The 25,408-nt window shown below is 35.4% G+C and overlaps 6 protein-coding genes across 7 annotated transcripts in view; 2 read left to right on the forward strand and 4 right to left on the reverse strand.

The window, feature by feature from the left end:
* Positions 1 to 333, forward strand: part of LOC104703611 (probable glucuronoxylan glucuronosyltransferase IRX7) — a 2,991-nt gene extending 2,658 nt beyond the window's left edge. The window contains exon 5 of the mRNA XM_010419651.2: positions 53 to 333. Within this exon, the coding sequence (XP_010417953.1) occupies positions 53 to 178 (126 nt within the window). The 3' untranslated portion in view covers positions 179 to 333. The remainder of the gene's footprint in view (positions 1 to 52) is intronic.
* LOC104703613 (alpha-L-fucosidase 1-like) lies at positions 4,036 to 5,978 on the reverse strand. The gene is made up of 3 exons (XM_010419652.1): positions 5,343 to 5,978; positions 5,022 to 5,258; positions 4,036 to 4,929 (listed from the first exon to the last, which is right to left on the reverse strand). Exons 1-3 carry the CDS (start codon positions 5,873 to 5,875, stop codon positions 4,197 to 4,199), a joined length of 1,503 nt encoding a protein of 500 aa, XP_010417954.1. The 5' UTR covers positions 5,876 to 5,978; the 3' UTR covers positions 4,036 to 4,196.
* On the forward strand, positions 6,551 to 7,355 carry LOC104703614 (putative F-box protein At4g21240). The gene has a single exon (XM_010419653.2). It carries the CDS (start codon positions 6,582 to 6,584, stop codon positions 7,341 to 7,343), a length of 762 nt encoding a protein of 253 aa, XP_010417955.1. The 5' UTR covers positions 6,551 to 6,581; the 3' UTR covers positions 7,344 to 7,355.
* LOC104703615 (exosome complex component RRP43-like) lies at positions 8,184 to 10,433 on the reverse strand. The gene is made up of 9 exons (XM_010419654.2): positions 10,262 to 10,433; positions 9,860 to 10,038; positions 9,727 to 9,776; positions 9,563 to 9,632; positions 9,364 to 9,469; positions 9,214 to 9,280; positions 8,976 to 9,051; positions 8,459 to 8,766; positions 8,184 to 8,381 (listed from the first exon to the last, which is right to left on the reverse strand). The coding sequence occupies exons 2-9, from the start codon at positions 10,017 to 10,019 to the stop codon at positions 8,310 to 8,312; spliced, it is 909 nt and encodes a 302-aa protein (XP_010417956.1). The 5' UTR covers positions 10,020 to 10,038; positions 10,262 to 10,433; the 3' UTR covers positions 8,184 to 8,309.
* Positions 11,620 to 15,729, reverse strand: LOC104703616 (probable alpha,alpha-trehalose-phosphate synthase [UDP-forming] 10). Its single transcript, XM_010419655.2, has 4 exons — positions 15,467 to 15,729; positions 12,763 to 14,821; positions 12,403 to 12,676; positions 11,620 to 12,216 (listed from the first exon to the last, which is right to left on the reverse strand). Exons 2-4 carry the CDS (start codon positions 14,748 to 14,750, stop codon positions 11,893 to 11,895), a joined length of 2,586 nt encoding a protein of 861 aa, XP_010417957.1. The 5' UTR covers positions 14,751 to 14,821; positions 15,467 to 15,729; the 3' UTR covers positions 11,620 to 11,892.
* LOC104703617 (putative potassium transporter 12) lies at positions 21,498 to 25,402 on the reverse strand. 2 transcript variants are annotated; one of them, XM_010419656.1, is made up of 9 exons: positions 24,953 to 25,402; positions 24,641 to 24,869; positions 24,302 to 24,550; positions 24,089 to 24,139; positions 23,738 to 23,998; positions 23,490 to 23,657; positions 23,160 to 23,398; positions 22,866 to 22,881; positions 21,498 to 22,776 (listed from the first exon to the last, which is right to left on the reverse strand). In XM_010419656.1, the coding sequence occupies exons 1-9, from the start codon at positions 25,193 to 25,195 to the stop codon at positions 21,749 to 21,751; spliced, it is 2,484 nt and encodes an 827-aa protein (XP_010417958.1). In that variant the 5' UTR covers positions 25,196 to 25,402; the 3' UTR covers positions 21,498 to 21,748. The 2 variants fall into 2 exon arrangements, with proteins under 2 accessions (XP_010417958.1, XP_010417959.1); XM_010419657.2 differs by lacking the exon at positions 23,160 to 23,398 and having other exon boundaries at positions 22,866 to 23,120.

Here is a 25,408-nt window from a genome sequence, read left to right on the forward strand (position 1 = left end):
TTTGGAACACGTGGCGGCTACTAATTTGTCTGTCATACAGAGAAACTTGGAGGATGAGTCTGTTAAGAGGGCCCTTGTGTTTAATGTTCCTTTAAGAGAGGGAGATGCCACGTGGCAGGTTTTGGAGGCTTTGTCAAAGAAATTGAATAGGTCTGTTAGAAGGTCAAACTCTTATTAGTATACCAATATAATTTTGACACATGTATAATACATTTTTCTCCTTTTGTTTTTTCTTTTTTTCTTTTGGTGTGACTGGTGAGAGTTTTGTAATTTGTATATTACTACTACTTTGAGAATTAAAAAGTTGAATGAATATTCTTAGTAAATAAGCCCTTGAAAGTGAATCAAACATAAAAGCCTACCAAAATTTGTTGTTAAGAAATCTTCTATGAACCTTGATCAAAGTTTCCCAAAGATAACCAAATCCACCAACTTAGTCATCTTCTCACAAAACAACCAGTTCTTAAAATGATGGACTTAGCAACGAATGAGAGTATTTGAGATAAAAAAACTTGTTTGTGATTATAAGCATTTATATGTTTTACTCCAACACTAGAGATTGTGATTTGTAGTTGAACAACTCCCTGAAGAAGCATTCATTGTGCAAATCTCTCTCAAGGTTACAATTGCAGGCTGAAATCCTGATCTTAGAGGAACGATTGAAGCAACTCTCATGTGTTGAGCGTTTGGGTTGTGAGGCCGAGTCAGTGTCATCCTTAGCATTTCTCCATCAAAGACCTGATTCACCATTGATGCTGCAATGGGAACAAAACATCTCAAAGCTTTCAATGTAATATAATATTCTCAAACTTAGTAAAGTGAAAATGATGGTTTATTACCGGTTAAAGGATTGAGCTTGGTGAAGTGGAAGAACTCATCTGCTGAACAACCAAAGAGAACAATGGCAGCTTTTAAAACATTGAAAGTTGGGAGTACGACGAAAAAACACAATTGTTGGATCAAAATATTACAACTTTTAAGATCATTAACAAATCTAAACAATTAGATGAGATAATAAAAGAATCTCATCCGCTATATTTAAATTGACCCCTAAAAGTGAGTTTGCTATAATATATAAACATATAAATCTATGAAAAATTAAAAATCACAATCAATTACCTAGATTAATATTTGGAAGAGATGATCGATGCGGGTATAAATGGAAAACGATATCAAACAAAAGTTAGATGAAAGAATCAATATATAAAACAATCTAAATTTTAACGAAGATGAGTGAATCGTGTTGATTAATAAATTAAAAGAAAACAATACTTATAATTTTTAAAACTTGGAGGTGTAAAACAATACTCAAAGAAAAAAAACTCTTTTCAAAATCCATAAATTGAAACATTCCCATAAAACAATAATACTCATAAAACAATAATACCTCATCTTTCAAAAATTGCACCTATTAATTTTTACACATTTTTGTTTCACACATCTATGTTCAAAGTCATCTTTGTAAGTTTAAAATTAAAATAATACTCAGACAACAATAAAATTTAAACTTGTTTTAATAGTCCATAAAAATCTATATATAATAAACAAAGAGATATAAAATACAGAATTGTAAAATATAGAGGTGTGAAACAAAAAATATGTAAAAATTAATAGTGCGATTTTTGAAAAATGAAGGTATGACAAAAAAACACGATTATTGGAAGAAAAAAAATTTGCAACTGTTAGGATCATTAATAATTCTAAACTGTTAGATGAGATAACTCGAACTTTGCTTCCTCGGTTACATATTATTTTTATTAAATTTACTAATAATGTAATGGAAATTAACATGAAATGGTAGCTTCTATTCCTAATGACAACTATTATTAAACAATAATAGAGTAGTAAGGGGATGTATATAACAAACCCTTCCAGTTGAATATCTAAAGTTATTCTCTCATTTCCATTGCTTGAATATTCGTTCATCATTTTTTATCGGTTATAACTCCGATAATATCTCTAAAATGATAGACAAAATATATTATTTAATATTATAGACATTTAGAACAGGTTTGTAAATTCAAGTATGATACTGCTCAATGCCTCAATCTATTAAAAAGCGACATGGGGTGTCTTATTAAGTTCATTTTTATTTTCACACAACCATACAAAAATTAAACATATGTATGCCATCATGACACATGTATTTATAAAGGAGTCGACATGACGTACTGCTATTTTTACTATTTTCTATATTATTATTAAGAACTTTGTGTTAGAAAATTTCATATGCCACACTAACGTAACTTATTAAGAAAGTTCATACCTTCAAAACGAATATTTTTATCGGATATATCCATGAGTTCGTCATAATTACGAAAACTGAATTTTTCCGAAGAAATAGAGAAAGTATCATCTTTTATCTGGGATATATTTGAATGGTCGTTCAACCGTATAGTAAAAACATGGTCGGAAATTTTATAATAATCTACGGCTCTCCATACTTCCAAATCATTGAGAAAATATATGGTTCCTTCAATTAAATTTTGTAAGTAACGATCAATATATCGTTTATAAATTGAACCCATAATAGTTGTATCCTATAAAAAAACTTAGTTTAGACGCACGTAATAATCATATGTTAAACATTTTTAAAAGTAACTTGTATGAATGTTATAAGTTACCTTCTCATCCAGAAGAAGAAAATTCAAACTAATAATTTTGTTTCCATTTTTTGGATTTCTGAATTCCCATTTTCGTATTACCCTTCCTAAAATGCGTTGCTGTCCACGTTTCATTTGCAGATTTGATAAATATTTATACGGTGGAATTTGTGTAGTTAGGTTGAAGTTGCTGTAGAAAAGACTAATGGAATAGTGAGTTTTGTTCTAGTAACTTTAGAATATTAATGTATATATATATAATATCTAATAGTCATGATTGAAACGATGTACCTTTTTAAACAGAGAGTTGTACCTTTTGGTCGTATGGTTTCATAACTGACCGTTGTGTAGTACTATACTAATCACCTATTACGTCACTTCACTAATTTTATCTTGTGTCTTTTTGGCAACGGATAATTTTTATCTTGTTATCACGATGTATTATTTTTGTTTTTAATGAGATGAAATAAGTTCCCGATTTGGATTAGTCTATTTGCATACATATTTTAAACATAATTAAGCTACCCGATTTGGTTAGATGGTTTATTTCTGTTTGATTTATTTATTGGGAAAACATTGGTAAATACTATAATGTATATTAAAATAAGTTCACTCATCATCACGTCGAATTTAAATTGAGTAGTATCTGGTATAAGTAAATCAAAACCTTTGCTCGTACATCAGATCGTCGTAACTCTTATGTAAATTGCCACGATGGTGAATGACGTGACGATGATTTTTTTGGTCGCTCGCCTCAATCCCGTGACAAGAAAAAGAACAGGCCATATATTGATCTCACGTCCTTTTGTTAGTCTATTACTTTAACTTGAAGAAATTAAAATTAAGTGTTATCTTGAGTAAATTATCTAACGGACAACATAAGACAAACATATCAGTTAATAAGAACAAAACTTTTCATTAATCTATAATCTATATATGAGAACGAAACGGAGGAGAGAACAAAACCAATTTTTCGGAATAGACACTAACAAGTTCATAAAAATACCTTAATATAGAAATTGATGCATGTTAATTTAAAAACACTCCAATAAACAATTCTTTGAATTTATTTTTTATTTTTAAAAATACTCTGATAACAATAAATTCGAAACTTGTTTTGGTAATCTATAAAAGTTTATAATATATAATAAAAAAGAGGTGTAAAATATAGAAGTGTGAAACAAAAAGGTGCAAAAATTAATAGATGCGATTCTTAAAAGATGGGGTACGACGAAGAGATGGAAAAAGTTAAAAGGTGTGATTTTTAAAATATGGGATACGATGAAGAGACACGATTATTTGAAGGAATCATTAATAAGTTTCAACCGTTAGATGTAATAATAAAACTAATCTCAACCATTTGATTAAAGATGACACAAAAAATGGATTTGCTATTATATATAGATTGGGCCGAGTTACCAAACCCCCAATCTCGGCAGAAAGGTCCTTTTTTATCTTTAGGTCATAGGTGAAATTATGACTAGGCTTCAGATACAAGGATTTATTTACTTAAGAATTCACAATCATACTGTGTAACATATATGACTTGATGCACATAGAGGAAACCAAACACTTATGTGGTGTAGCCCTTTCTTACAAATCATGTAGTTGTTGCTCCTCCTTGAGTGTCCTTGTGATTGTTATCTTTGTTGTTGTGTTTGCACTTGAAACTGAAAACTTGTCCATGTAGATTCCAAGGTATGATATAAGTGGGTCGGCTCTCGCTTTGTCCACCACAAGCTTTAGAGACCGCGACTGAACCTTGGGAAACCGTAAAAGTCTTTTGTTCCCGATCGTCGTGCTGCTCACAACTCTCTCCCACTCCCCACTTACAGTGTTGTGCGTCTCGAGATGGAAAGACGCAACCCTCTGACCCATATGGATCGGCTCTCTAATTTCCAAAACGTTAAAACTAACCGAGTTTTTAAACGCTAAGTACAACTCCCATGTCTTGTCATTCTCCTCTGGCGCCCAATACTTATCTAATCCTTGTACCAAAACATTGTTAGGACCAAACTGACTTCCACGGATGCTGCTCGAGTTAACCAAGGCTTTACGGGCGAGATTGTTGGAGAAAATGGACTTTTTCAACCCGCGGAACTCCTCAAGAACCTTAATGTCTTGTTCAGATATCAACCCTGAAGAATTAGGAGGCACATTAAGCAAGAAGAGACAGTTTCTTCCAACTGAGTTATAGTATATATCCAAAAGCTGAAGAGCCGGTTTAGGCGACTCCAACGCGTGCCAAAACCAACCGGGTCGAATCGATACATCACATTCCGCTGGTACCCAATCTTGCCCAAAGCCATCACCTTCCTGAGAATACCTGTACAAGAAGATCCAACAAGAAAAATTCAAACTTCTTTTCTATCAAAAAAAAAAAGTTTTGACTATATTTGTTTGTGAATTTTGACTTACAAAGGATCAGTGTCGCCAATCTTGGCATTGGTTCGATTAAAGAGTGACCAGCAAGTGGAACCAGCGTGTCCAGCTTCATCACCGATCCAGCGGACATCAGGACCGGCGTCAGAGAAAATAACAGCTCCGGGCTGAAGCTGATGGATCAAACTAAACCAAGTATCAAAGAAATATTCCATATCTTTCTCTCCTTCTCCCTTAGCTCCATCTAACCAAACTTCCTTAATCTCTCCATACCTAACAAAGAATGAATGAGAGTCAAAATTTGGAAACCCATTTGATTTGACTGATATGAGAGAAAAAAAAAAAAAAGGAGCTTACTTTGTAAGTAACTCGGTCATTTGACTCAGATAAAACTCGTTATACTCCAATGTCTTGCCATAGCACGGATCATGACGATCCCATGGAGAAAGGTAAAGACCAAGTCCAATTCCAGCTTCCGCCGCCGCAGCAGCAAGTTCAGCCACTACGTCTCCTTTTCCGTCTCTAAAGGGGCTAGATTTGACAGAGTAATCGGTGTATTGGCTAGGCCAGAGACAGAACCCGTCGTGGTGCTTTGCAGTGAGGATGACGCGGGAAAAGCCCGAGTCTTTAGCGGTTTGGACCCATTGGGTAGCGTTGAGATGAGTCGGGTTGAAAACGGATGGGTTGGCTTTTCCGGTGCCCCATTCTGAGTCTGTGAAAGTATTGGGTCCGAAATGGAGGAACATGGCCATGGATCCGAGTTGCCATTGGAGCTGTTGGGATGTAGGGAGAGGTAAGATTGGAAGTGGATGTGGTTTTAACGGAGATGAATCTGAGAGTTTGGAGATACAGAGGATTGACAAGATAAGGAGACTGATCAGAGAGTTCATGGTTTCTTGAAAGGTTATAGTGGACTTTACTCTCTGCTTCTTCTTCTTCTTCTTCTTGAATCTTGACTATGTCCTTCAATGGAGTTTTTTTTTTTTTTGTTGTTTCTTTTGTTTTCCACATTTTCTATATTTTTAGCTTTGGCTGTTATTAGTGTGTTGTATAATTATTATGGGACTATATAACATTACTATTATGCTAAATAACACACATAAATTATCTTATATAAAAAATCTGTTAGATTTTATTTTTCCTTATGAAAAAAATAGTTAAATATTGTTATAAGATATACACGTGTAAATTAATATATGTAAATATGTTTTCTTAAGTTATATTTTTTTTTTCTATTTCGTTGAAAAAGGTTAACTTTTTTTGACAGATGCCGATATCTGGTTGTTAGATTTGACACATATCAAGTTTTGTTTTAGATTTATACATGTAAATTTTGATATGTAAGTTTTTCTATTCTATTGTAAATGGAAAAGTAAAATTTTCTTTTGACTAAAATACTTTTCCTGTTTTATTAAAAAAAAAGGTAAAATTCTCCTTTTAAAACGTATTAAGATCGATTTAAAACCACACTTTATATAATGAGACTATACAAAGACAAAAGAAAAAACCTAGTGGGGCCTAAGGATATATAGAGGAGAAGAAGAGGCGGAGGATAAAATCTAAAGTGTATGAGAGCTTTCGTAAGACTCTCTCGGCATGATTCCTATTGATCTGATCCATGATATACTCTTGAGGCTGCCTGCTAAATCTGCTGCGAGGTTCCGTTGTGTCTCGAAGCTATGGTTATCCATCACCACTCGTCAAGATTTCATCAGCTCTTTCACGAGTCGACACTCTTCAACACGGTTGTGTCTTTTACTCTGCGTGGAAAAAGGTGAAAAGCGTCTCTTCAACTCAATTCCCCAACTTGAGCATCCGGACAAAACATTTAATCCGTATGTGGAACGTTATGAGATAAGTGCTCCCAAATTTGTTTATTACGAAGGGTCCGAACAGTCAGTCCATGGCTTGATATGCTTGAGAGATTTTGATGGGAATATTGTAGTTTGGAATCCAACCACGAGACAACATGTTTACTTACCCAAACCACAACCAAACTTCATCGCAGTTGTAAGTAGCTTTTTAGGATATGATCCAGTCGAGCACAAGTATAAAGTCTTGTGCATCCCGGTATGTAGTAGATACCAAGATCTTCTTGTTTTTACATTGGGACCTCAAGAATCATGGAGAGTGCCTCAAAATAGCCTTTACCATGAATCCACAAGCACCTCGGGAATAAAAGGTATATGCATCAACGGGCATGTGTATTATGAAGCGAGCATACGTTTTATAGTCGATGGTGCTTTTAAAACGGAAGCAATCGTTATGAGCTTTGATGTGAGGTACGAAAAGTTCAACGTAATAAAAAAACCAGTTGATGATGAACTTGGCAATCTTTTCATCAACTACAAAGGATAATTAGCATGGGTTTGTTTGGACTCTTCTTGTATAAGATTTTGGGTTTTGGAGGATAAAGAGAAACAAAAATGGTGGCCTACATAATTTCGTCTTTCTTTGCTAAGCCCGAGCTGGTGGCGGCGGCTGAGAGGCGTCACTCATGATGGTTGTGAGTTTATTTATACTGATCAAACATCGTCTCAAGCAATTTATGTTTTGTACTATGATCCAGAGAAAAATAGTACAAGGAGGATCACATATCGAGAAGAAGAGACGGTCTTCAAGTGTAATTACACTAAAGAAGAATATATCCACTATTATCCCAATCATTGTGAGAGTCTCATGTCTTTGAAAGTTTGAAGGACGTCCTAGCTTATTAAAGGTTTGATTGGTAGACAATTTAAATGCATGGGCTTAAATTAAAGCCGGATTATATATTTCCAATCGAGTAAAATTTCTCCAACAGATTCTAAATAATTATTCTTTCATGCTTTTTAGTAAGTTTTGTGATCATGCTGCTTTAATTTCACTGGTTTTTTTTTTTACGCAAATTACCTAAAATGTTTGAGATGTTTTGTCAAATGTGTTAATCCATCCAATTGTACAATTTTTTTATTTGTTTATTGTTAAATGTTAATACAATTTTTACCACCTATTGATACCTAATCATTATACAAACTTGCTCTCAAAAACACTAAGAATCTTGCTATTTTTGGTTGATTGCGTCTGGTTTGAGCATTTGTATAAAATCCAATTATGTCATGCATATTTCGGTTCAATTTTTAATTCGTTTGAAATGGAAAAAGTATACTTAACACTAACATTAACAGTCGTTATATGATCAACAAAACCGTAACACAATGAAACAAAAATGGTGAAGAGCTTCTTCCTTTGGCACTAACTGTGGGTTTTGGTAGTCTCATTAAAATTATGTAACACAAAATTCTAAACAATGTTCTGGAATGATTCACATTCCATCTGACATATTTAGTCGATATCCATCTCCCCCAGAATCTGCTTAAGCTCCTTTGCTCTCTTCCTTGCTAACTCCACACAGCTCTACGCAAAGCAAAACCCATAAGGCGGTGTAAATCTAAGGGGTGGATTATAACATAAGAGAAAGCTGAAACTCTCACCTTGACGGCTGATGAGTAGGCAAGAACGGTTCCTCCTGATTTGTAGAGAGAAACCATTTGATCCGAGGCATCTAAAACAACAGTCACTAGAGTGTCCATGATCGACTCTTCTTCAGTTGTTGGATCTGCTAAGATGTAGTTCTTATGGAGTATGCAAGTTAAAGAGAAAGGGATGTTCTTAAGTGTAAGTTTTCTCTTCTCCTTGTTCACTGCTTTTTTCTCGATGATCGAAGCATTGTCTTCATCTTTTCCTCCACTGATGGCAACTATTCTTCCATTGTCATTCAGAGCAACAACTGGGATTTCCACTGCAATACAAAGGATCTCCTATGCATCAGAGGAAGAATATATAATGTCATATGGTTAATAATTAAAGGTTGATCTAAGGCTTACTCTTCTTTGATAACTTAAATTTTGAACTTTCAGTTCTAGCCTAGGAAACGGGTTTAGTCTAAGGAGTGCTACAAGAGGTGTGAAGCAAACTAAAGGACAAGGACAAGGACAAAGAAGAACTTACAATTCGAAAAGGCTGCAACAGCAGAAAGCAGAGCAGCATCGAAAAGGGCACCATCAGCATTAAGGCAATATATGTCCTATGAGAAAGTTTAGAGAGCAACAACGTTCATAAATATACTAAAAGACCTCACTAATTCAATAACTTTCAAAGAGATACTTCCCTAGAATCAAATAGCTAGATAATATGTAAGGAATCAATCAAACGTGCAAGTGCGATTTTAAAACTAGCATGTACTCACCAGATAACCCATCCAAGCAGCTTTTCCACTAACTAGGCACAGTTCTTTAAGATCAACCATTCCAGAACTGTAACAAAGGGACACAATTTAGAAAGGGGCAACATTGCATTTGATGCCCGAGGAAAATGAGCAATTATAAAGAAAGATCACCTTAGAATAGTATCAGACAAACGCTTTGAAATAACGGGAGCAGCATCAGCTGGTCTTCCAGGACGAACAGTGGGAGAACAAATAGGCGGCATGTGGAACTCAAGAGCTAACAAAAGGAATAAGTCAGTCACAAAATGTTACACAAAATCACATAGAACAAAGACAAGGGGATATAATAAAGTCGAGGGCAATAAACAACCTATGCATCCTTCATCAGGTGAGTCTGTAGAAGGAGTCATAACTTCCATTCTAATAGCAGCAAGCATAGTCTATAAACAAGAAAAAGCAAAAACTTTGTAACAACTTTGTAACATTGCTGACTATACGAATCTAACCAAAAACGTTAAGGCGGGTGGGGCTTACAGTGGAACCAATCTTGGCAAGAGCAGATCCATCAGCGGTTGAAACAAGTCCTATACACACAAAGAAAATACAATCAAGGTGACATGTTTTTCAAAGAACTCAACTTTGATCGAAGTAAAGTTATATATTTTACCAGGGTTAACAATGGTGTCTCTGGCTTTTCCAAGTGGTCTAGCATCAGGTCGAAGAGATTCAGAGAGATGACGCTCAAAGAAACGAAGAGGGAAGATTCGTCTGAAAGCATCAACTTCCATCTCTGTCGACAAGTCTTGTGATGAATCTGGTAACCCCATGTTTTATGTTTATGTCTATCTGCTTCAAGTCACAAAAACACATCAAAACCAATAATACTAAAACAAAGAAAGACACAACTTCTATCTTATAGAGACAGTCTCATCGACCTTGGAAGGCAAAAAAGAAATTTTTTTTTTTTAGTTCCATTGATGCAAAAATCCCAAATACAAAAGCTGAAACTGATACGCAAAAGCTGAGTATGTGCGTCATCAACTAAGTCTCAAGAAATACAAAAGCTTACCTCTGAACAAAAAGAAAGAACTGGAATTGATACACAAAAACTGTCGTAGCGAAGGAAAAGGAAAAACAGGGGAAGAGAGTGTAAGAAGAGTAAAGAGCTCGCGGCGGCCGTAAGTAATGGGGAATTCGACGGAGACGGTGACGGTGACGACGGCTAGGTTTCTTTGTGATTTTTTTTCACTAAACTAACTTACTTCTTCATTCTAAATGGGCCAAACAAAGCCCAATAATGTTGCTAAGCCCAAATAAACAATGTGGTATAAATGGACATTTTTTTTTGTTGTTGTTATGAAAGTCTCATCGAGAAAACAATTTCACCGGTGGAAATCACTCAAGGATGAAGTGACTGTCCGGATTAAAGCCCAAAGGATAATACAACTCAGTGGTATTATTGCCAACATTCTTCAATCTAATCCCACCTAATTTACCGTTATAATTTATCAACCGACCAGAATGGCATTCTATGCCAATAAACTTGAATTTCTCAGACCTAACATCAAAGCAAACTATCAGGTACTATTCATGATTAGACGTTTCATCAGTTCGGAAAGCTAAGTAATGCAAAACCCCATTGATGCATATCCCTTGGCACGAAGTATCATGCGTTAAGCTACATTTGATCTTCCTCCACAACTTAGTTGTTCCTAATGTCACCACCATCTGGATAATAAGCCATGGACAGTACCTTTAATTGCTTTTCAACCGGATCATACCCTAAAAAATTATGCGACCTTTCGTACCTTCTCACTTTAGGTTGTGGCGGGAGATGATCATGGGAGCAAAACATTACTTGGAGTCGATGAGGTGATTACTTCAGTTTTGGTATGAACTTGTTGTCTTGATCAAACTTATTTACTTGGAATTTTCTGTTTTTTTTTTTTGTAGTTTGAGTTGAAGCATCCGGGTGAATACTTGATATCTGTCGAGGGTAGCTATGATATTGTCCTAGATGGAATTGAATCCAAAGTTATACGAATGCTTAGGTTCAAGACCAATATGCAAACCTCTCAACACTTTGGACTCGAGTCAAAGCCAAGCTTCACACTCGAGAAGGAAAACCACAAGATCGTCGGGTTCCATGGAACAGTACGTAAGATGCTTCATCAAATTGGGGTCCATGTCGTACCATTACATAATGATCATCTTCATACAAAAATATGAGCTCAAATGAAACATTATCATCTTCTTCAATAATCTCTTATCTTGTACTAATTACAAATTATTTCCTTGTCTTATTCAATTTCCCAATTTCATGTAATAAGATATCGTTGGCTTTTAAATTATAAAACATATAGAGGTAATGGATAGCTTTTACCCGAAAAATATCTATACGATGACCTAATGAAAACACAGCCGAAACAGATTTTTTGAGAACATAAATTAAATTTAGGTCATACACAAGACAATATTATATACAAACACAATTGGAAAGAGCTGTTACTTGCTCAGTCGTAGATTCCGTTTATGTACAAACCTGAACTAACACAGGCCCAAATCGCAACATTTAAGTTTCATCTCTCTGTTTTTTTTTTTTTTTCGTGTTTTCTATGTACAAATCATGTTTTTATCATGATTCAGATTCACATTTCCCTTCTAAAATAACTTGGTTAAACCCCATTGATCTCTGATTTCTCATACCACGCTTTCGAAGGAGACTCTGAGATGAGAAGTATACCTAGGTTTTGGGCTCGAAGTGTTGGCAAGTCCTTGAAGCAACTTCACCACATCGCTTACTTCATCGAGGAAGTATTTGGCTTTGCTCGGTTTTCTTCCCACTGTACACGCAAATATCTCTGTAGACATTGACGATGATTGAACTGAGAGGGTTGTTGATATGCTCTCAAACATCTCCTCGTCTGATCTGTCATCCCCAATGCATACCACAAAATCTGGCACACTCCCATCTTCAAGCATTCTATTAAGAATTTTCCCGGTGACAAGACCCTTGCTTACTCCCTGTAGTGAAAAAACTCAGTCTAAGACTACGTATAAACCAGACAATATAAGGAATGCTTCAATTTAGTACAATGAACAAGGACATTATGAATCATAGAAAATTTGGAGATATTTTTCTATGGATCATTGTGTTATGGGTTCCTTATTTTCCATCAACACAAGATGAGGTGGGGAAAATTTATTTACCTGAGGCTTAACTTCAACGATTTGGTGGCCTCTGTGAACAACAACGGGTTCATTCACAAGAACGGTTTCTAGATGGTCCAGTAGTTCCTTGGCTTGACAAGAACCAAAGTCTGGGTCAGCATCTTGGTGATGCCAGACTAAAGCACTCTCTTTCGCTTCTATATTGGATCCATCGGTAGTCTCTGTATATAGCCTCATAATAGGTTCCACAACTTTCTTCCACTCAAGGTCATCAGATAAGCCGCTTGTTTCCCATTCAGAAGAATTATTCCACCTGCATTACAAAGTTTTATCTTCTTAGTTTTTCTTTCCCACAGGAAAGTTTCACAAAACTTGAGTTAACACAAGCCAGTAACTAACCTTGTGAAGTAACCGTGTTCAGCCGCTATTCCAAGATTCTTACACGGAGCAAGCCACTCGCTCAAAGAAACTTTTCCCCTCCCGCTAACAATGAATATAGTGTTGTTAGGATCACTACAGAGTGTCTTCAACGCAGATATAACTTCGGCACTTGGGTCCTTTACGATCGAGGTCTTAGGAACTAAAGTACCGTCGTAATCAAGAAATATAGCTCTCTTGCTCGATCTTCTGTAAGCACTAACGGTTTGCTCAACGGATAGCCTTCTGAAATTAGGAGAGAGAGCGACGAGCCTAAAACCCAAACCCCAACCCACACCCCAGCACCGTTTACTGTAATGATCTCGAGATGCCCTCTCCAAATCCTGCGAAAAGCTGCGCGCCCAATAAGCCACATCATGTGTACTAATGTAGTGAAAGTGTTTTTTATGTCGTAGTTGCTTCTCAAAATCAGACATGGTGATAGCAGAATATATTGAATCGGCTACTGCATCGATGTCCCAAGGATTAACCCTAATCGCACCACTTAGAGAAGGCGAGCAACCAATGAACTCAGACAGAACAAGCGTGCTTGTGCGAGGAGAATCATCACTTATTCCCAGAAACGTATCCATGATAGGAGTTCCCTGCCGACAAACAGTGTACTTGTATGGAACTAAGTTCATCCCATCCCTCACTGCATTGACTATGCAGCATTCTGCCATGGCATAATAGGCAGACTTCTCAAACCGGGGAACAGGACGATCAATAAGAACCACTGGCTCATAATCAGGCGAACCATAACGCTCGTTGATTCTTTTAACAGTTTCATACGTTTCTTTCTTCGCTTCTTGGACATCTTTACCTGAGCCTCTGGCTGGGTTCACAATCTGAATAAGAACAATTTTCCCTAGCATCCTAGGATGTTGCTGTAGGAGGTGTTCAAAGGCCAGTATTTTAAGACTTAGTCCTTTGAATATATCCATGTCATCAACTCCTAGAATTACCTTTTTACCCCGATATTTTTCTTGAATCTCTTTCAGTTTGTCAGCTGTAGCAGGAAGATTGAGAACGGATTCCAGCCTTCCCATGTGAATACCTATAGGAAGAATCTTCAAGAAAACTGTACGGCCCAAGTAGTCAAGAGCAATATGCCCTCTCTTAGATTCATACTCCAATCCAAGCATTCTACAGCAGCAAGACAAGAAATGACGCGCATAATCAAAGGTGTGAAAACCAATCAAGTCACAGTTTAAGAGCCCTCTTAGTAGTTCCTCTCGAACAGGTAACGTTCGATAAATTTCTGAAGAAGGGAAAGGACTGTGGAGGAAGAAACCAAGCTTAACCCTGTGGAAACGCCTTCTCAAAAACGTTGGGAGAAGCATTAAATGATAGTCATGAATCCAGATATAATCTTCCTCAAGATTGATCACCCCCATAACCTTATCTGCAAATATTTTGTTTGCAGAAACATACGCCTGCCAAAGACCACGATCAAAGCGTTCGCCATGATCAGGGCACATGGGTAACATGTAGTGGAAAAGTGGCCACAGCTGCTGTTTACAAAAGCCGAGGTAGAATTTTTTGTGCACATCTTGTGGGAGGAAAGTCGCTACGCAATTGAACTCCTCAAACAGATTTTGGGAAACCTCGTCTTGCTCACAAACATCAACATGTGTCTTGAGCGATCCAACATAAATGACTTCTGTCTCTGGAGAAAAACCATCCTTCAGATGTAAAAGCGGAGAATCATTGTCGAGGCTGAACTTCCAGTTTCCAGTTTCTGAATCCTTTTTACCATTTAAAGGAAGGAAGTTGGCCACAATGATCTTCCGCTCACGGCAAGGTAACGAGATGACATCTGAATCACCACCAGTAATTCCATATCCATCGACGTCAGAGATAATGCCAGGAACAGTCATCACTCTTGGAAGAGCTCTTGGGGTCGTAGGCATGTCCAACAGATCCCCAGATGCCAAATCCAAGAGATTTCCAAATGATTTTGACCCCATTCTTTGAACAAAAAATCATGAAAAGTAGATACTCCCAAGCTGAAACAAGTAGAACTCTCTGCTTTATATACCTACNAAAAAAAAAAAAAAAAAAAAAAAAGAGAAATTTATCACAAATCATATATACTTTGAATCCACACACCAATCAGTCAAATTTCAAGCTTTTTACAAAAAGTAGGTTTCAAAATTGCAAAAACTAGACCAACTCATAAGGTTATAGAGATTACAAACACACAGAGAAGGTGACCTGATCATCAAGTAGCAGAGATGATGATTGAATACAAATGGAAAAAAAAACTACTTCATTGTAATTTCTCATCATAACAGAACTACTAATTATTGTAATTTCTCATCATATCAATGGAAAAAAAAAAACTACTTCATAAATAAACTAAGTTACAAATCGTAGAACAGTTCAATCGCTAGAACTGTAGAATCTGAGATATATATAAAAAACCTATTTCATGAACAAAAAAAAAAAACAAAATCTGAAAATTCAGATCATAGTTATTTTGCATATCACTGAAAGACTTAGAAGAACAAATTTAGAAACCCCGACACAAAAACTCCACAACAACTTCGTCTGGTCAAACGATTCCGCATAAAAACCCCAAAGGATCAGAAGAAACTAATCAAAGAAGAACGGATCGTGCGACTCAATAGCTTCTTAATGAGTAAAAAAGATCAGAAAGAGAAAAGTAGTAATAACTGCTTACCAAAAAAAAAAGGGAAGGTAAGAAATAAAATCACCGGCGGTCGCGGTTTGAGAGTTTGCTCCGATCACCGGCGATCAAAGGTATCGATTTGAAGTAGAGGGAGGCGAAAGAGGAATTGGAATCAGAGAGATGGGATATTCTTTCTGGGGGAAGCAGCAGAGTAAAATTAAATATAAATAATAGTAATTACAGAAATGAGAGTTTGGGTTCATTCTTCTTTCTTCTGCTTATTAAAAAAGTTGGATAAGTTCCATAGACTCCTAATTTTATTTCACTATTTTTATTTTCTTTGTCAACATCCTTTTTTTTTCTTTACTTTGTCGACATTTATGCTAATTCATTTTTTTTAGAGATACATTTTCTAATATTCGGAAGAGATTTACTGTTGGGATTTTTTTTTTTTTTTTTGAGAATCAAATGAGACGAGTACATTTTTACTGTTTATTAGATTTTATTTTAGTTCATTCTTTTAAAAATATATATACATATGTATTTGATAATCATTTTTTGGTTTTGGTAACAAACATAAATGAATTTATTCTAGGAAAAGTAATGTTGATTTTTTTTCTTTTCTTTCTTTTCGAAAACGCTCTTATGTTTAAATTAGAAAGATTATCCTGACTAGTAAGGAAAACTGAAATTTACGAAAGAGAAAAAAATGATAAGGATTTTTAGTTGGGGTTTAGTCAAGAACTGATACTAAACTCTATCAAATGAAGACTTTTAGGTTAGTTTTTTAAAATTAAGTTTATCCATGTTATTATTATTTATAAATTGTACCACATGTATGTGGAATGAATTTTTATTATTATCTTTCAAAAACCAATGATTAATATCCTTATCCACCTTATATAAAACAAAGCAATGAACTTAACTTAATCCAATGAGAAACAACTTGATATTTATTTGATTTATATATTTTAATATGAAAAGATATTTCGATTTAGTTGAGTTTGTAAAAGCTAGTTTGAAACATAATTAGGAGAAGCAAATCTTACAATAAACGACTCACTTACTCACGAAGAGCCTAACTTATAATGCTGGCTCTTTCTTTTAACTGGCTCTTTTTTTTTTTTTAGCTAACCAACATAATATCTAATGATGTTTGTAACTCACTGAAACTTAGCTCTCTACCTTATTTATATCGTTTAGAACAAATATTTTTAGCAAATCTTAAGTCAATAAAATAACAACATATTTTTTTTTTATCAATCATTGAGCCACAATTGGTCGATCAATTAGTTAAATCCCTACATTCATAGGAAATAGAATTTGATTCCGGATATGATGGTGCCTTGTGCATTAAGGACTTACCATTGACCAATATATAAAAAAATTACTTCACATAACAACATATTTTTATCATTTCTTTTGATTTAATTTTAAATGTCATATTTTGCTCCCTATATAAATAGTAATTTGTGCTAATATTCTAATAACTTCTGGCTGTTTACGTTTTTGCAATCTGTTATCTCTGAAAAATTGTGTCTAGTTGATTATTTATGAAGATGCTTTGATAAATTCTGACGGACTGGGTCACTCTAATATGTTATGTAGGAAGGTTATATTACTTCTTTTTGATCGTTTGTTAAATCTGTTCTTATTATTTTAGAGAGTTGGGGGCCTTGTAACAATATTATTTTAGAGTTAAATATTTGTAACTTGAGATTTAAAAGTACAATCAAGTTAAATCTCAATTTGGTATTTTAATAAATTCAAATTTTCTTGTTTTTAAAAAATAATATAAAATATTAGTTACACATACACGAAAACAAAACAAATTATCCAGTTACTATGGATATTTAGTATACATCTTCCGTTTTCCATTATCATACTATTATGGTTTATACTTTATGGTGTAAGTGTTGTTATTTATATGTCTTCGTTTCTATAGGTGAAGGATATTATGTTTTTTGCTCATTATTTTTGTGAATGTGTCTGAAGAAAAAATAAAATAAAAAATAAATTGATGTTTTGTTCTGTTAATATTTTTTCTTTTCTTTTATGGTTAAAGAATAAAATATAGTTAGGCTGGAAAGCATGTGGTAGCCACGAGTATCGTTGGTGCCTTGTTGTCTAAATGGGTCCACTGATTATCCACTTCGCCGCGTCTGGCGGGTTTTTTTTTTTAACTTCGTAAGGTTTGGGACCTACACTATACACTATGGCTTCATCCTCATCTTCTCACCGACGAACAAAAAGAAAAACTCACCACAAAATCAAACAACCTTTATTTATTCTTCTTCTTTCTCTTTTTTTTTTTTTTTGTTGTTGCTGTTATTGTTGTAATTATTGTTTTTCATATTTAGAGGTTGAGAATATGTAAACAGCGACCTTATAGTAGTCGAGTTGACTATTGGTATTATTTTGTTTCTATTTTAGACATTGAGATAATTACGCAATACCTTAATAGAAGCACTTACAAATTGTATATAGTGATGGTTAACTTAACCGTGAATTAATCTTAATTATTGATTTTGTGAGAATTCTGCTCAATTAAAAAAAAAAAAAATCTGATTTTGCGCTTATGATACACATCACAGATTTATGTTTATTTGACTTGCTATTCGTATATACACAAGCTAATTAACAAGGAGTCAAACAAAATCTTAGGCAGACCCAACAAAATCTTTTTTTCAGTAATCTGTGTGGTCCGATATTTATACAGCCACGATCACCAGAGATCTTACAATATCAAACTTCGTTTGTCTCTTACCTTCCTAATCGTTATTTTTCACAATAAATCAAAAATCACTAATCAAACTCTTCTAAGGAATCGATTTTTTCTTTTGACAATAAAGACATCTATCTATTATAATAGCCGATGTGAAAAGCATGCAGTACTACTGAATGGACGAGACTCTTTCGACTTGGGTTCAATATACGAGAGTCCTCAACTTCGTTGTAATTAGTTGATAAGACTTTTTATTTGGATCCGAATTAGGATATCATAAAATTATAGCATATGCAATACGTGTACGTGTACCCCAACCTTAGTCGGCAAATGGTGACACCAATAAACGAAATAAATGTTACATCTTTTCAAAAGGACAAAAATTTTAAAGAAGATATTTAGATAACATAGAGATAAGAAAAGGAAATGAAAAGTTGTGAAAATGACCTAACAGAGTGGATAAATAAATACAGACGACTAAGAAGGAATAATTAAAATTGTCTTCGAGTTTATAGACAACCGTGCAAGTCCCTTTATATATATGGACGTAAATCAAAGGCTACTTTTAATTGTTCCTCTAGTTCACACAATATTTGGTTGCAAGTCGACAAAACTAATATCATATCTAATTCTGAAAAATCCATCAAATTAAACTAGCTAAGATTGAGTTGTGTTTGATGTGAGATTATAAAATTTCTGATGAATAATTTTATTTTCGGATCGGAAGATTTTGTTCACTTCTACTTTACTTAGTCATGGTTGTCATAGTTGCATAGGACAAATATGTGCGTCTCTAAGACTCTTATGTTCAGAATGGACAAACAAAACTTACAGAGATGGGTTAGAAAAATGGGATAGCTAGTTTAGTTTTTGGATTAAGTATACATCACAGAAATGACGTTAGACTAGTTTTGGTGAGTTTACATCCAATAGGGGTCGCTAAATGAGCGAGTTAGCTAAACTAATCTGTAAAAGAAAGAAAACAATTGTATTGGTTGAAACAACACTATTCTTATATGGTTTGGTAAAAGAATTGTGAAATGGTGTTATACATACACAACCCAAAATTTCATCATTTTAGAAATCACTAATCAAAACCGGTCAATGTGAAAAAGGGACAACCTATCAATTTAGTGAGCATGTTAGGTATGAGTCCAAATCTTTAGACTAAACACCAATCAAATAAAACAATGTTATTCACTTTTATTGTTTTACCTATAAAAAGAAAAAAGAAAGAAAAAAATTGCTTTGAATATTGAGTGTCTAAGTTCCAACACATTCATGTAATTTTGTGGTTTGGTTGTGCAAATTTTTTTAAAAATTAACAACTCTATAGGTGAAGAAAAATAATTAAACAATTCCCTCTAATTAACTCACGGGTTTCTTCTAAGCTACTCATCTTTATCCAATGTTTGTTTAGTCAGACGCCTAATTACAGAACTGCATGAGTATTACCGATCACACATGTACAATTTCTAAACATGTCAAAATTAAGATGTCGTAGTCTACACGTGTATTGTACGTGGGTTTATAATGTAATTCAATGATGACACATTGATACAAAAATATATACTACTCCTAACTTGTTAATATATTTACTCGATCGAATCCAATATCTTAAGCTCACTATGATAGAAATAAATAGTCTACACGACATAGCAAACATGGAAAACGTCATTTCCAATCACTTAATTTGTTTAGGTTGTTTTATTAACAATAATATACTCGAAATCACTTGTGTATGATTTTTATATTTTGTTTCTGTTCCTTTTGCTATCTATAATTCACATACCTATCTAACCGATTATGTGAATACTACACTGGTATATGTGTATGTGAATATTACATGGTAATACTATTAATTAGTACTTGAGTACTACGTACGGTATGTATATTATGGTCGATAAATTTGTTTTTGTTTAAAAGGATCGTAATAGATGAAAGTCTACTTATTTAGAAAGTGACCCTTTTTGGCATCCCACTATTAATTTTCTATAAGCAAAATGTGACATTATTATTCAATGTGTAGGTGAAGTTGTCCCTTCAATTTGTTGTTGTATTGACTTTATATTTATTTATTTAATATGTAATCCAAACTCGACCAATACGAATAATATACTACTTAAATTTGAGAGTTTTATTTGCACACTCGTCTTTGAATTTGACATTTGTGTGTGCAGGTGTCCCAAATTTTGTCATATCGAGTTACTTTTATACTGTTGATCTAATCAATTATGTAAAGTTTCAAATGTAAATGGAGTTTCTCAAACAACTCGCTGACATGAATAAATTATTGTGCTGAACAGAGTGTTGTGCCAATCAGGAAGCTGCATTAGATCACAAACGCCTGAGTTACCGACGTGGATGTATGAGCTGACGTGACAGGACGTGAGTAGATGAGATGATGTGTCGAAGAAGGTTGCTGATTTGACATTGAAAATAGAGACGAAACTGTACTTGGAGATATGAAAAATATTCTTTTCAAAAAATAAGAAAATGATAAGCTTGAGGAGCAAGCAGTTTCCTTATCCCTTGATATTTGGAGATTCGCCTTTTAGGGTTTCTCAAGTCGTGTATATATATTTTAGGACTAGGCCACGAGCCAAGTTGAGCACTCTAGAATATTAATACAAGTTGTAAACTTCGAAGCCACAAAAATAAAGCTTAGAAGGTGTGTTCCCAGTTCTCTGTGATGTTAATTAGGGAGGTGATTAAGTACGCAGAGAATTGTTTTTCTTTCTCTTAGATCTACACTGGTGAGAGTTTAGATAGAAAAGAGAGAGGGTTGGTTTTCTTCTCTTATAGATAAAAAGAGAGAGGGTTGGTTTTCTTTTCTTAGATCTACATAGGATGTTTTGTTAGATAGAAAAGAGAAGTTTCAGATTCATTCTTAGTCGGGATCAATCCTATTGGGTAGAATAAATTGAGTAAGGGCCGAGACAAAATTGTATCATTGTAAAAGATAAATTTTGTTAATAAAATTGAAGAGAAAAGCGTTGGTTTAGCGCGTTCTAAGCGTAAATCAGTGTGTTGTGTGTTTCTATACCTTAACATCAACCAGGTTACGGTAGCTAGTAGCTAATCAGTTAATATCCAAAGCTTTATATGTAATGGGATTTAAAGCTTTAAGTATATGTAAAGGGGCAAAAATAAGCGCAGTGAGTTACAAGTAGGATTCACTTTGTAATTAGATATATATATATTTTCACATGAATATGTAAAAGAATGCAACTTTAACTTACTTTAACATCCAATCAAAGAGTCACTCAAATCCAACTTACCTAATTGGTGGTCTCTATGCTTTTTTAACAAACTTCTTGAGTCAAAACTCAGATTATTCAATTCTAGTAAAGATGATAACCACCATGATAATTTTTTAGTGATTGATTGAAGAACATAAGCATTACACTAGACTACAAGCACTAGTGAAACTTGGTATACTTTACATATGCAGATGGTACCATTTTATTTTCCTACCTAACTATTACAATATGGCTTCTCCGTCACGGTAACGACAATCACAAACGTCGTCCGCAAGACAAACCTAGTTCATAGAGAGATCATAAGGATAAATGATCCAAAGAGAGTATAACTAAAAGAAACAAACATTAGACCATATAAGTCATCCCAGCTTGCAAGATGTTCATATGAGGAACAGTGAGATTCGCAGCCCCAGCTCTGCAGTTCCTTCTCAAAAACGCATAGAAGTAATTAATCACAAGCTTCTTCACAAATATCGAATTCTTCTTCGCCCTCACATCTCCATGAGCCAGCAAATACGTTAGCCCCGAGTCCGTGGCTTCTCTCAAAGCCGCAAGCTCATATTCCAGAGCTGGATCTTCCTCCATAGATGATCCTACGCTTGAAGACGGCAAAACCTCGGAGTCAAACTCTTGCTCTGGCTCAGACCGCTTTGCACGGTTAATGAGAGGAGCCATGAGGTCGTCTGTATAAGTATCACTTGCAACGGAAACCCTATCAGGGTCAAAATCATTCAGAGTGCTCTCTAGAGCATCCTCTAACGCTTCACATCTCAAGAACTTCTCTAGACTTTCAATAAGAAGCTGTTCAAAGACTCTAGAATCTTCTTTTCTAACGTCTTTGTAACCGTACCTCGCAATGCACCTGAACATATGGTAGTCCTTAGGACATACCCGTCTGAAAAGGAACCTCTCCTCTTGAGGAACGACAGGGACAGGAACATATTTGATACAGACAAAGATGATTGTTGAGTGAATTGCGGGAAGTGTGAGCAAGAACTGTCCGAAAATGGAAGGTATACCTTGGACAAGCTCATTGTAAAGGAGTCCAATCCCGGGGATTCGAATTGTTCCAAGAGTTGAACCGAGCTCACGCATAAAATCCATTGAGATTCTTTCCCGCACTTCGCTTTGGTACTTGAGCACGCTTCCATAGTTCCAAATGTACATTACGGTGAGGAAAAAAGTTGCGAATACTAGCGGAACCCAACCACCTTCCAAGATCTTGGTGAGAACCGCAAGCAAGTAAATGGTCTCAACGGATCCGAATATAAGTGGAAAACAGAGAGCCAGAAATAGATTGGTTTGCCAAATGAGAAGCATCACTAGTGTTACCAACACTGTGCTCACCATCATTACACCTACCTCTGCTATGCCTGAATCAAGAAAATAGAAACATTGAGAAAAGCAAACATCAAGAAGCAGAAAGCCTTTTCTAAGACTCAGCACAAAAAAACAAACTGACCGTAAGCATTGGCGATGTGAGTTGTGCTTCTGAAGATGGAGACAACGAGTATGCACATGATCATCAAGAACCAATTGATGACAGGAATGTAGATTTGACCCATCCGTTTCTTAGAAGTGTGGATTATCTTCAGCCTCGGGAAGCAGCCAAGAGCCATGGCTTGTTTGACGCATGAGAAAGTTGCAGAGATCATGGCTTGGCTCGCTATCATCGCGGCTAATGTCGCGATCACAAACACCGGCCAGAACAAACTCCCTGCTCAACATTGCATTATATTACAGTTTCANTGGCGATGTGGGTTGTGCTTCTGAAGATGGAGACAACGAGTATGCACATGATCATCAAGAACCAATTGATGACAGGAATGTAGATTTGACCTATCCGTTTCTTAGAGGTGTGGATAATCTTCAGCCTTGGGAAGCAACCAAGAGCCATGGCTTGTTTGACACATGAGAAAGTTGCAGAGATCATGGCTTGGCTCGCTATCATCGCGGCTAATGTCGCGATCACAAACACCGGCCAGAACAAACTCCCTGCTCAACATTGCATTATATTACAGTTTCAGCATTTTTGACATCTACTAATAATAGTAGCTGAGACCTTGGGGATATATTGATTGGTTACCTGGAACTGAATCATAGAATATGCGAGCTGAGGCCTCAGGATGCTTTGTTAGATAAGCAGCTTGACCCATGTAAGCTAAGAGAAGGCATGGGAATACCACGCAAGTGAATGCCATCTGTATAGAACGAACTGAGAAATGTCCCAAATCTGCAAACATTGCTTCAGCTCCTGTGTAGTTTCAAATACTTTGTAAGAGAGGTTTGGTTTTGTTTTATGACATTGTGAGTTGAGAGTGTGTGTTTACTTACCTGTAATGCATAAGACACATCCACCAAGAGCAGACCAAGCCTGTTTGCTATTCTTCTTGAAGAACAAAATAATGTAAAACGGGTTTAATGCTCTTATGACAGTGATGTCATACTTCAAAAGATTATAGATTCCAATAGCACCAAGAGAGAAGAACCAGAGTGCGAGAACTGGAGCAAATAGAAAACCTACTTTACCCGTCCCAAACCGTTGTATGCTGAACAAAGCCACGAGAATCACAATTGAAGACATAACCAATGCATCTGAGCAACAACAACACACGAAGATCAAAATGACATCAAGACGCAATTGCTTAGACATACAGAGAAAAATCATGTGATAATGATACTCACTTGTTCCAAATCCTTCAACTTCACCTTGTAAACCACTCATTGCAGACATCACTGCATAATAATCAAAAGGAAGATCAAATCTCAATCTTCACCAGACCAATTCATAGTTTTATCAAATCTCAACTGTAAATGATTTGAAAGTTACACTAGTGTATGAATCTAAATCTTTTGGGAAACTATATTGCAACAAAATACAATACAAAACAGACTGACCTGACATAGCTGGTGTCAGAATCCCATCGCCAATAATCATGGAAGTTCCCATCAGGACTAAGAGCAGAAGAAGAGTTTTCAAATACCCTTTAGTCTCTAAAGCTTCTTTAATTCCCAGAGCTCTTTCCAACTCAGGAGTTGGGAGTTTAAGCCTAAAACTCGAGATCTGCTCATCTGCAGGTTGTTGATTTGGCAGCTTATTCACCTTTGCATACCTACAAATAAGCGAATACAACGCAAATGTCCCTCCTGCACACACACACACACACATACACTAAGGAATGAACCACAAAAATCCACTTTACTAAAAACATCGATTCAGAATTTCAGATGCATTACCTTCACCATTGTCGTTGGCTTTAAGGACAACAAAAACATACTTTGCCAAAGGAATCACAGCAATAGTGTAGATGACTAGAGACAAGGCACCAAGAACATCAACTTCTGATTTTATAGGAACTTTACTAAAAACATCACTGAACACATACAAAGGGCTTGTCCCCATATCACCATAAACAACACCTAACGTCTGAAACGCTATCCCAATTGTACCCAAAAGTGACAAATCCTATATATAAATCCAATTTTTCAATTGTCAATAACACAAACACCAAAAGGGCAGTAATAAAAATCAAAACTTTGAAGTCATACCTTGAGACTGTGACCATGAGAACCAGCAATCTCCATGGCTTCAACATCAAGAGAATCAGCTCTTTTAGGCTTTTTCATAAGTCTCCTCCTCAAATTCCCAAAACTGTAGTCTCTATCTCTGATTTCATAAAAAGGCGGTGTTTCAGAGTCAACTTCACTTCCATCAACCCATCTCCGGTCACTGCTTCCGGTACCAACACGTCTGAGACTGTTGTTGCTACTTCCTTCTTCAATTTCATCCATTATTTGAGAATTTCTCCTCCAAAACGAGAAGCAAAGAACTCTTTTGTTTTTTTTTTTTTCTTTTCTTGAAAGGATTTTAATTTTTGGTTGGAGGAAAAGTTAGCAGAGATTGGATTTGGTTGAATATGACTTCTTCACTGACATGGTCTCTCTCACGGGGTATGTAACATGTTTACTGTTACTGTCAAGAAACGTACGAAGTTCTCAATTATT

Source organism: Camelina sativa, chromosome 7 (assembly GCF_000633955.1).
Source record: "Camelina sativa cultivar DH55 chromosome 7, Cs, whole genome shotgun sequence".
NCBI classification, from domain to species: Eukaryota; Viridiplantae; Streptophyta; class Magnoliopsida; order Brassicales; family Brassicaceae; genus Camelina; species Camelina sativa.